This window comes from Bos indicus x Bos taurus, chromosome X (assembly GCF_003369695.1).
Source record: "Bos indicus x Bos taurus breed Angus x Brahman F1 hybrid chromosome X, Bos_hybrid_MaternalHap_v2.0, whole genome shotgun sequence".
Taxonomy (NCBI): Eukaryota; Metazoa; Chordata; class Mammalia; order Artiodactyla; family Bovidae; genus Bos; species Bos indicus x Bos taurus.
In genome coordinates this window covers 57,503,062-57,514,885 of record NC_040105.1, presented here as the reverse complement: position 1 = coordinate 57,514,885, position 11,824 = coordinate 57,503,062, and the positions used below count along the sequence as shown (strand labels likewise).

The 11,824-nt window shown below is 50.2% G+C and overlaps 1 protein-coding gene across 4 annotated transcripts; it reads left to right on the top strand.

Moving 5' to 3' along the window:
• Nucleotides 1-506: 506 nt before the first annotated feature.
• PORCN (porcupine O-acyltransferase) lies at nucleotides 507-11,099 on the top strand. 4 transcript variants are annotated; one of them, XM_027534368.1, is made up of 15 exons: nucleotides 507-642; nucleotides 1,290-1,463; nucleotides 2,635-2,827; nucleotides 3,177-3,220; nucleotides 3,620-3,801; nucleotides 3,882-4,012; nucleotides 4,128-4,145; nucleotides 5,369-5,383; nucleotides 5,481-5,606; nucleotides 5,767-5,867; nucleotides 6,914-6,990; nucleotides 7,083-7,146; nucleotides 7,272-7,357; nucleotides 8,527-8,637; nucleotides 10,674-11,099. In XM_027534368.1, exons 2-15 carry the CDS (start codon nucleotides 1,328-1,330, stop codon nucleotides 10,773-10,775), a joined length of 1,386 nt encoding a protein of 461 aa, XP_027390169.1. In that variant the 5' UTR covers nucleotides 507-642; nucleotides 1,290-1,327; the 3' UTR covers nucleotides 10,776-11,099. The 4 variants fall into 4 exon arrangements, with proteins under 4 accessions (XP_027390169.1, XP_027390170.1, XP_027390171.1 ...); XM_027534372.1 differs by having other exon boundaries at nucleotides 508-642; nucleotides 2,115-2,827; XM_027534369.1 differs by lacking the exon at nucleotides 4,128-4,145.
• The last annotated feature ends 725 nt before the right edge of the window (nucleotides 11,100-11,824 follow it).

The window sequence follows — 11,824 nt, the reverse complement described above, 5'->3', positions numbered from 1 at the left end:
TCGTGCTCCCAGGTGACACAGTCAGTACTTGTGTTTCTGGCCGGTCTCTGATGGTGGGGAGGGTTGGAAATTCCCATAGTTCCCTCAAAGGATGGGTAAGGAGAGAGCTCGGTTTATTTTCCCATCTGTGAAACGGGGGCATAACAGTGTCACGAAGACGTGCGCGGGTGGGCAGTTTCAGGGGCGAGGCGGATGAGTGGAGGAACGGGCTTTCTCTCCTCCCTCCCCCATCTTTCCCATCTTGGCTTCCACGGTTTAGGAATTTGGTGATTGGACGGTTTCTTCTTGGATGGTCAGAAGACCTCCCGACGCGACCCTTTAGGGACTGGCACACTAAAAGGTCGGAAAGTTGCAGGAGCCAACGTTCCGCTCTCCTACGTCCTCCGCGCCCGGCTCCACTCAACCTCCAGCTCCTTCCCTCAATCCTCCCGCTCCCCTCCTCCTTCGTCCCCGCCCCGCTCCCGTTCTCTTATTGGCCGACCGGACCGGCCCGGGATTTAAAGGGCCCGCTCACCGCGCCGCCCTGAGAGCTGCAGCTGGTCCCGGCCTTGCGGCCTGCGGGGGAGGCTGCCGGGAGGAGGCAGCGACGACGCGGCGGCGGCACGTCCCCAGCCCCTTGGACCGCAGCTTCCTTACTGCCAGGTAGGTCCCCGGTGGTGCACGCTCGGCTCTCCAGCTTGCATCCTGAGTCGGCCTCCTCTTGCGGGTCTGCAGTGCGTATGCTAGGGCCCCTTCTCCATCACCTTTCCAACTCCCCCTTCTGCCGTGTCCCTTACCGCCATCTCCACCTCCCTGCAGCCCCCGGGGCTGGGAAGGGCTTTGTTGGCGGCCGGGTGGGGGTGGGATGGGGCGCGCGGGGGATACAGGACACCCCCCACCTCCGTTCAAGGAGAGATGCACACGGTCCCCGAGTGTCACAGGATCTCCCGCTCTGCCCTCCACACAGTGTGACTCTACCTTTCAAACCAGGGAGCCCTTCAATTTGATATACAGGCCTAGAATGTACACCATTCAATCACCATCGGACCCGGACTGTTCCCAGCGTACAAGAACACAGATCCTTCATTCACCTCAGGTCACAGGCTATGTATGGGCACCCGGGACACCCCCCCCACACACACACACACACATACACACACAGTTGGCGGCTCAGTCTGATGTACCTGACACTCGCACCCTCCCCCCGCCATACCCTAAACTGAAATCTGAGTGCTCAAATCCGTCCCTTGAGCATCATCTCTGCCCCATGGACATCCCAGCTAGCCTCCTCTGTGTCTCTCCTTTGGCAGGTCTATCCATCTGTCCATCCATTCGTTGGGGGTCCGCAATGGCCACCTTCAGCCGCCAGGAATTTTTCCAGCAGCTGCTGCAGGGCTGTCTCCTGCCTACTGCCCAGCAGGGCCTTGACCAGATCTGGTTGCTCCTTGCCATCTGCCTCGCCTGCCGCCTCCTCTGGAGGCTTGGTAAGTGCCTGCCCCACCATGGGCCACCATGCCAAGCCATATCACACCTGCAACATTTATCCATACCAAGGCCCACTTTATTCTGCCATATCTTGCCAAACCAGGCTCCTATGTGTCCAGCCTACCACATCACACCAGGCTAAGCCCCACTCTACCACCCCACATCCTACTAACCTGGCCACCCCATGCTACATCACACCAAGTCTCATCCTGCCATGCCAAACCATGCCTTTCAGTATCCCTGGGTTCTGGGACTCTTGAAAGCTGAGGTTCTTAAATCTTGGGGTCTTGAAATGCCTACATCCCAAGGTTATAAAATTCTGAAATGCACATGTCACAGGGCTATGGAAAGTACCATGTATCCCAAAGTACCATGTCACAGGGTTTGGGGATTCTGACATGTTGAAATTCTCACATTCTATGCTTCCAAAGTGCTGGCATTCTGGATTTCTAGAATCATAATAAGATTTCTGGATTCTAAGATTCTGAAATGTTTCCACAAACCGGGGCATGCCTTTATCTAAAAGATAAGATTCCAAGTCCCCAAGGTTCCTATAGGATGCTGAGAATTTTGGAAATCTGAGACTCAGAAGTTCTACACGTTCTTTTTTCTTGTTCTTTTATCTTAAATGGATGTTTTATTTTCCCCAGGTTTATCATTTTGAAAAATTTCAAAGTTACTGCAAAGCTAAGTTGAAAGAATAGTACAATGAACACTCATATACGCATCACCTGATTCTCCAACTGTCAACATCCTGCCACATTAGCTCGCTCTATCAATCGCTCGATCATCTTCCTGAATCACTTGAATAACCTGCTGACACTTCACCCCAAATCCTCTTGCATGTGTCCCCCAAGAATAAGGACATCTTCCCCCCACAACCATAGCCTAAAGCATCACCCCTCAGGAAATTTAATCTCAATGCTATAGTGTTATCCAATATAAGTTATTCAGATTTCCTCCAGGGTTCCCAAAATGACCTTTATAGATGTCTCTTTTCTTTAAACCCAAGCCGCCTCCCCAGCTCCCCAAAACCTGCTTTGTGTCACCTGCAATCCCACCACATTCCAACCTCTAAGCCTTTGCCTGAGCTGTGAACTCTGCCCAGGTTGTCCTTCTACCAACCCTCCTCTAGTTCCCTATCATGTTCTCTCTTTCTTTCACCCAAAGGGTTGCCATCCTACCTGAAGCATGCAAGCACCGTGGCAGGTGGCTTCTTCAGCCTCTACCACTTCTTCCAGCTGCACATGGTTTGGGTCGTGCTGCTCAGCCTCCTGTGCTACCTCGTCCTGTTCCTCTGCCGACATTCTTCCCATCGGGGTGTCTTCCTCTCCGTCACCATCCTCATCTACCTGCTTATGGGGTATGGGCGTGAGTCTTCATCCCTGTACCATCAGCAGAAGAGTGGGTGGGGGTGGGTGGGTGGGGGTGGGTGGGTCCCCAGGGCACCCCTCATGAGACTGTCCAGGACAGGGAGGGCATAGGATGTTTCTGGAGGTGGTGGAAATCTGGGAGGCTTGTTCTTTCCAGAGGGCTACCCTGGACAGGTGGCACTTGAGCTCCCCCTGGAGGAGGGAGCCCTGGAGAACTCTTCCTCCATGAGGTTGTGCAGGGCAGGGAAAATACGCTGTCTCTGCACCTTGGTTTTCCCCCCTTTGCGGTGTCTGAGGCCAGGGGAGTCATAGGGCCAAGATCACCACCTTTTTCCTCAGTGAGATGCACATGGTGGATACCGTGACATGGCACAAGATGCGAGGTAGGCAGCCCTGGCTCTGTCCCCCGCCCCAGCCCTCCAGCCCCACTCCACCTCTCCTAAATCCCCCCACCCTGTCTCTTTCCTTCCCCATGCTTCTCCCTCATCTGCCTAGCTCACTGGACACGCAGCCCTCAGACTCCCCTCACGTCTGTGTTTCTCTCTACCATGCCTCTTCCCCCACCCCATCTGTCTGTCCCATCTCATGTCCGTGCCTGACTCTCCATAGAGTCAGAACATCTGCCAGTCCTGGGCCCACCTGCTCAACTGCCTGTCTGACCCTGTGCCCACTCTCCACCCTTGCACTCTTCTTTCCTACCGCCTTTCAACCTGGTGATCCCCACATCCCCCCATGGCTACCTGCTCTCTTCTCATCCACTTGACCATGGGCACCACATGTAGGGGCCCAGATGATCGTGGCCATGAAGGCGGTGTCTCTGGGCTTCGACCTGGACAGGGGCGAGGTGGGCGCAGTGCCCTCACCTGTGGAGTTCATGGGCTACCTCTACTTCGTGGGCACCATCGTGTTCGGGCCCTGGATATCCTTCCACAGCTACCTACAGGCCGTCCAAGGTCACCCGCTGGTGAGGCCCTGGGTAGACAGGTGGGCAGGGACCGTGGGAGCCACCATGAGGCAGTGTTCATGGAGCCTTGATCCCCATAGAGCCGCCGATGGCTGCAGAAGGTGGCCCGGAGCCTGGCGCTGGCCCTGCTGTGCCTTGTGCTGTCCACCTGTGTGGGGCCCTACCTCTTCCCGTACTTCATTCCCCTTGATGGTGACCGCCTCCTTCGCAAGTGAGCACAGCCTTCGAGGCCTCTGCCCGGCAGTGAGGGGGTTGGGGAGGGACCTGGGGTCTCCCCAGCTCTAAGCTTGTCTCTTAATGCTTCTATCTGTCTTCTGTTACTACAGCAAGAAACGCAAAGTCAGGTAAATGAGGGCAGGTGCTGAGGGCAAGTGGGGCTGACTTGGGTGTGGGGGCATAGTCTGTAACTGATTGGTTCTGTGAGTCTGAGACTGATCATCTACCCAGTGACTAGACAGAGACTGAGTGTTTGTCTGAGGCTTTGGTTTGACCATGATTGGCCCTATAACTCAGTAGATACTCCATTACATACTGTACCTGTCTGTCCATCTGTTCTGCTATTCCACCATTAGAAGCAAGTTATATGAGTGCAATAGAGAGTAACAGATATGTGTCGGTTGGCGATGCTGACCTGTCTGTGACACTGGCTAGAGGTGTGTGTGGGTTTCTGCCTGTCAGCCAGGGACTCCTTGTGTGGGACTGGAGTTCTGGCTGGCTGGCTGGCTATGCGGTTGTCTGTGATGGGAGCATGTAGCTGTCACTAGATAGGCTAAACCTGGCTTGTCTCTAACTGTGGCTGGGAATGGATCTGTGGCATGTTGTGTGTGTGTCTGTGATGATTCTGCCTATGGATCTGCCTTCTCTGGCTCTTCAGTATTGTTCAACGGAGGGGCAGGACTGACCATCCACCCCTGGTGTGACTAGGATTTCATCCAGCTCTTTGATTACATGAACTTCTCCTCTCCTTACTGGCTGCTGATTGTGTCTGATGCTGAATGAGGCTCTGAAAGGTGGGATGACTTGCCCACTGTCACCCAACTACAGCCAGACATTAATCCCAGGCCTGAATCCAGAACCTACGCTTTTTCCAGTGGAAGATGTTTCCTGTCTTTGACCATGTCTGATTGTACAACTGACAGGATGACTGTCTCAAGTGTAGAATTGTGTACGTGTACATAACTGGGTGCTTGACGATCTCTGAGCCTAACTAAAGGACTTCTATGTGTCTTATGGTCACTGAATCTGGTCAGAGAGCTGGGAGTCTGATAGTATGTGTGTCTGCCCATGTAGCTGTGAGATCAGCCTCTAACAGTGGCTGGGTCTGGATGTCTGGCCAGGTGAAGCCGTGGGACCATGTCATATCATAGAGCAGCTCACACATCAATTTGAGCCACCTGAAACTAACCAACAGAGCATGGAAGGATGGATGTGTGTGACTATTATAGCATGACTGTCACCTCTTTTGCTGCCATGTTTCTGTCTGTCTTGTCGATGAACAACTCAGACCAGCTTCCAGGGCCTCTCTGACTCTCTTTCCTTTCTTCTCTGCTGCCTTCCTGACCCCTAGGGGCACCATGGTAAGGTGAGTCTACGGAGTGGGGCCAGGGATGCTGGCAATTGGGGGGTGTCACGCCTGGACCTGGGCATGATGCCTCTCTCTCTGGCTCCTTTTCCCCCAGGTGGCTGCGAGCCTACGAGAGTGCTGTCTCCTTCCACTTCAGCAACTACTTTGTGGGCTTTCTGTCCGAAGCCACGGCCACGTTGGCGGGGGCCGGCTTCACCGAGGAGAAGGATCACCTGGAATGGTGGGGAGGGCTGGGGGGCTCCATCTCCCACAGGGTGCTGCCTAGAGGAGCATCAGGGAGGAGGGGGGATGCTCCCAGGGGAGGGAACAACTAAGAACAAAAGTGTGACTCTCAGGTGGGTTAAATCCCAAATAAGTTTGCATGTCTCTTTTGCCCACAGGGACCTGACAGTCTCTAAGCCACTGAATGTGGAGCTGCCCCGGTCCATGGTGGAAGTTGTCACAAGCTGGAACCTGCCCATGTCTTATTGGCTAAATAACTGTGAGTCACAAAGTCATAACTCCAAGAGGGTTGGCAGTCAACCCACACCCCTTTTCACATTCATACAACAAGTTGAAGATAGTAGGGACCAAAAAAACCTCCCAAACAACTTCTGTCCTTGTGGAGTTGACATTTTTGTTGGGGGGAGCAGTATAATTTTAAAAAAGACACAGTAGTTCAGGTGGTGATATGTGCTGTGGTAAGAAAAATAGAGAGAAGGTGAAGATGATCTGGGAGTGTTAGGGGTGTGTGGGTGGGAGTGGATGCAATTTTAAATAAATCAACCAGAGCAAGTCTCCCTGAGGAGCTAGTCTGAGCAAACACCTAGAGGTGAGAAAGAATCAATGCAAATATGTATGGGAGAAATGTAACAGATGGCAGGAACAGCAGTGCACAGGCCCTGACGCAGGTGTATACCTGGCACATTTGAGGCACAGTGAGGAGACCAGTAGGGCTGGAGCAGAGGGAGCAAGGGGATGAGTGGCAGGAGGTGAGGTCTAAGAGGTGACAGAGCCTGGTCCTATAGGGTGTCTCTGCCCACAGGGAGGACTTTGGCTTTTTCTCTGAAAGAGACAGAGCAGGGGTATGAGCAGAGGAGGGCCACGGGCTGCCTTGGCCTGTTGTAACAGGATCCTCTGGCTATTGTGAGGAAAGACGGGGTGTTGAGGAGGGCAGCAGTGGAAATGGAGAAGTGAAATTCTGGATAAACTCCAAAGCTGGAACTGACAGAATATGCTAAGAGTTTGGTTATGAGAGTCAGGGGAGGAGCAGATCAAAGGTGATAGTGAGGCTTTTGGTCCTGATGAATTGGAAGGGTTTAGTTGACATTGGAAGGGTTTAGTTGACATTGGCCACACTTGGAAAGGTTGGGAGGGATAATCAGGAGCTAAGTTTTAGATAATGTGAAATTGGAGGCCATTATAGAGAGACTTCATCCTGGGGGCCCTGAGAGGTTGTGGGTATCCTCACCCTGCCCTAATGGCCCCCCAGGAAGGGCAGGGGGAAAGCTTAGGAGACTCTTGCCCCACCTCTCCCCAACCCCGTAGATGTTTTCAAGAATGCTCTCCACCTGGGGACCTTCTCAGCCGTGCTGGTCACCTATGCAGCCAGCGCCCTCTTGCACGTGAGCAGAGCAGAGTGGGATCAGGATGGTAGCTGGGTGGGGGTGGTGGGGCCTCCTGCTCACTCACCTCACTGCCTCCAACCCCACCCCAGGGCTTCAGCTTCCACCTGGCTGCAGTACTGCTGTCCCTGGCATTTATCACTTACGTGGAGCATGGTGAGTGCAGAACCCAACCCAACAGATGGGGTGGGTGGCTGGTGTTGGTTGGTGGCGGGCTGGAACCACTGTCACCTGAGGCTAACCTGACAGTCTTACCTTCCCCTTCCCTGCATCTGCCCTAGTTCTCCGAAAGCGCCTGGCTCGGATTCTCAGTGCCTGCGTCTTATCAAAACGGTGCCCACCAGACTGTTCACACCAGCATCGCTTGGTGAGGATTCAGCCTAGGCAGCCTTGTGGTCAACTCCCCCCTTCAAAAATTATTTCTCTTTCCATCTTATATCTATCTCATGGTGCCCAGCTTTCTCTTCCAGTCCTGAACCATGTTCATAACCTCACCTCTATTCACTGGCATCCATCTCTCTAATAAGAATGTATCAAGCAACTGCTGTATACCCACCTAGCGTTTATTTTCCCAATGAACATTTGTTGAGCACCTCCTGGTACCTGGCACTGTTCTAGGTGCTGGAGACACAGTGATGAACAAAATAAACCAAAATTTCAGCCCTCTGGGACAAACATGTTAACAGGGGAGACAGTAAATAAAAAATAAGTCAGTTAAGTGTAGTAGCTTGTTAGGTTGTGATTAGTGCCAAGGAGAAAATACATAAGGGAAGGGGCGAGGGAAATATCAGGGATGAGTGGTTTCAAGTTTAAGTGGGGAAGTGACTTTTGAGTTCTTTAACTGAAGGAGGTAAGAAAGGGGAGCATTTTGGGCAAAGGGAACAACCAGAGTAAAGGCCCCGAGATGGGAGAGAGCCTGAAATATTTGAGGAATAGTGAGGAGGCCAGGATGGCTTGAGCAGAGCAAGTCAGAGGGGGAGAGGCGGGCCCTGTAGGTCATAGTAGCGATTTGCTTTGGTTTGTGTCTTTTTTTCCTCATTCTTTTGGCAACAAGAAGTATGGAGAATGTCAGATTTGCCTCTAACCAGCCAGCCAATGTTTATCACCATAAACCCCCAACTCAAAGCCCCACCCATCATTCTTCCTCCTCTGCCTGAATGCTCGAATCTCCCCCAATTTGGACATTCTCAAGCTAACAGTATCCTCATCCTTGGATACCCCTTGAGCTCCAGGAGGATCAGAACCATCTCTTTCCTACTCTGGCAGGGGGTGCCCTGGACATCCTTATTCCTGTGCCTAGAGTGTTTCCCTCGGAGAAGGCAATGGCAACCCACTCTAGTACTCTTGCCTGGGAAATCCCATGGACGGAGGAGCCTGGTAGGCTGCAGTCCATGGGGTTGCAAAGAGTCAGACATGACTGAAGCAACGTAGCAGCAGCAGCAGCAGCAGAGTGTTTCCCAGGGAGCAGCTGCCCAGGTGGGATTGGAGGACAGTGATTAGGTCCAGCTGCCAGGCTTATCCATCTGTCTTCCACAGGGCCTGGGGGTACGAGCCTTAAACCTGTTCTTTGGGGCCCTGGCCATCTTCCACCTAGCCTACCTGGGCTCCCTGTTTGATGTTGATGTGGACGACACCACAGAGGAACAGGTAAGGTGGCCTGGGGAGGGGGGGACCCTGGGCTGGGGGTCACCCAGGGATGTGCTACCTGCTCATCAGAACCATAAGAACAAAGGTGTGGAAGACAAGGCATGAGGACCTTGTGTCCAATGTCTCCAGCTTGGGTAACCACTGCTCCTTTGTCCTTCTCTCCCATTGTCCCTCTGGTTGATTGATACTGTTGGGTCTTTTACTTGGATAAAGTGTGCAAAATATGTTTATTTTACTTATAAAATTTATTTTCTATAGATAGAATATAAAATCTGAGTTTTCCTTTTTTAAAAGTTAATTATTTCATCATATTGTTACTTAGGTAGAACTCGCAAGTTTTATTTATTTAATTTGTTAAAAATAGTTTTACTTATATTGATTGTGCAAATCCTGGATTCTACTTTAAAAGTGTATGTTAAAATGTATATACTGTTTTTATTCAGGTAGAGTGTGCACATTCCAGATTTTACTCCTCTTTAAATGAAAAACAATTTGAAAGTAATGTTTATTTATATGGCACTAACAGGATCCAGGTTTTGCTTCTTTTTTTTTTTTTTTTTGCCACACCAGGCATCTTGCGGGATCTTAGTTCCCTGACCAGGAATTGAACCCTGGGCCACCACAGTGAAAGGACCTAGTCCTAACCACTGGACTACCAGGAATTCCCTTAGTTCAATTTTTAATTGAAAATAAAACTTTATGTTTTATATTTTGTCATTAAAAAACAATTTTTGATTTTTCATTCAGGTTGAATGTGTAAAATCTGGGTTTTGCTTCTTTTTAAATAAAATTGTTGGTTTTTTATTAAAACTTTAAAAAATAGTTAATGCAGGAAATTCCCTGGCAGTCCAGTGGTTAGCACATGGCGCTTTCACTGCTGAGGCCCAGGTTCAATCCCTGGTCAGGGTACTAAGGTCCTGCAATCCTCAAGGCACAGCTAAAAAAAAAATAGTTAATGCATATCGCATGGTTCAGACACCAAACAGTGTACAAGATATTCAGGGGAAAGTCTTATTCCTACCGTCTTACCTCCATCCTCTTATGGGTACCCATTTTTGTTCATTGTATTGAACTATTCTTCTAAAATATAAGCATAATAAGCAGATATAAAAAAATATTTTTAATTCCCTCCCCCTGGTTTTTACCCTAAAGGTAACACATGAATGACACTGTGCTGCATGTTGCTCTTTTCACATAATTCCTGAAAACTTCCCACATTAAGACACAGAGAAGGGACTTCCTTGGTCCAGTGGCTAAGACCCTGAGCTCCCAATGCAATGGGCCTGGGTTTGATCCCCATTCAGGGAACTAGATCCCACATACCACAACACCTGGCACAGCCAAATAAATAATTTTTTTTAAAAAGACACAGAGTATCCTCATTCATTTTTTCCATTGTGATATAATATAGTTTGTCCCTTATCAGTGAACACCCAGGTGATTTTCCACTCATTTTCTATTGTAAGTAATGCTACAGCAAGTAATAACGTCACATCCATGTGGATTCACAGAGGAGCAGACAGAACTGTAGGATCTAGTCTTGATAGCAATGGAGAAGTTACCTTTTCACCCTCCCACCAGCAGTGTGTGATCGTGCTTGTCACAACAATAACAGAGTGCCTCTCACACTTCACAGATATGTTTGTCAGTTTGAGTGGAAGGATGATGCATGAGGCTGAGTATCTTTTGATATGTTTAAGAGCGATTTCATTTTTTTTCCTTTTCTGAAAATGGCCTACTCACCTCCTCTGCTAATGTCTGTCTTTTAAAAAACTCAATTTCTAGGAACTCTATATATAAGGGAGAGTACAGGTCAGAGAGTGGGATCGCCTTGTCTCGTATTTAAATTTTTAAAATAGGAGAAAACACAAAAGAAAAAGACTAAGTCTGCTTACCTTTCATATGTACTCAATCTCTTCTCTGGGGCCTCACTCAGGGTTGCAGTGGAGTCACAGAAACATCCTTGAGCAAAGGATGGGTTTTCCTGAGATCTTTATTCTTGCTGAGTGGGACCAACCATCACCTCTTTCCCACAGGGCTACGGCATGGCATACACTGTCCACAAATGGTCAGAGCTCAGCTGGGCCAGTCACTGGGTCACTTTTGGATGCTGGATCTTCTACCGTCTCATAGGCTGAGACACATCTGTGGACCATCACAAGCTCCCTCAAGACCCCTCCTCAGGGTGCCAGCTCTGATGGGTGATGAGGGAAGGCCCTCTAATTCTTGACCCTCTCTCCATCCTTGACCCCTCTCAACACCCATACACAAACACACACACACACACCGTTTCCATGCCTGTCAATCCCCACCCCACCACAAGGCGGGAAGGGAGTGGTCTCTCCTGGGACCTAGGGGTGGGGGATGCTTGGGGAAGCAGAGAGGGGGAGATCCAGGGCCTCCCCGCCTTCCTTGTCCCTTTTTATACAGTTTGTTATTATCAAATAAAAGTAGAAAATATACAAAAGCCTCTTTCTTCACTGCTCAGTGGGGAATAGAAATGAATTAGGAAGGGGATACAGCATGGATAAAGGTTTGGAAGCTAGAAACCATGAAGAGGGAGGTTGTGATTGGTTTGTAGTTCATTTATTATCTTTCATGATTGAATGATGAGCCTGAGGATAGTACTGCTAGATGTGAGTGGGACCAGGACAGATTGGATACCTGGATATGGGGGAGGCCTGATACTAATTGTTTCAATTAGCTGAAAAACTGAGGAATTCCCATTCTAACTGGTTGCCCTGACTGGGACAGTGGAGGAAAAGCAAGACTTATGAAGAGTTGATGCCTATTTGTCCTTAGGACTGAGGGGTGTGGATTCTAATTGGATAGAAGGCCTGGGTTGGGTCTGGAGACTGACTGAGTAGTCTGGGTGCCCACTGGGTTAGAGTTATGGAGTTTTGATTCACTCTTAAGAGTTGGCACAGAGGGTTTGAGGGCCTCCATGTCAATTGGCCAGCAAGGCTGAGGGGCTTGGGTTTTGATTGGTTGTTCTGACTTGAAGTCCGGATGGAGATGGCCTGAGGGAGAGGTGGAGGCAGCAGTAAGATTTGATCTGCCTGTTAGCTGTATCCAACTCTCTGCAACCCCATGGACTATAGCCCGCGGGTTCCTCTGTCCGTGGGATTTCCCAGGCAAGAATACTGGAGTGGATTGCCATTCCCTTTTCCAGGGGATCTTCCCGACC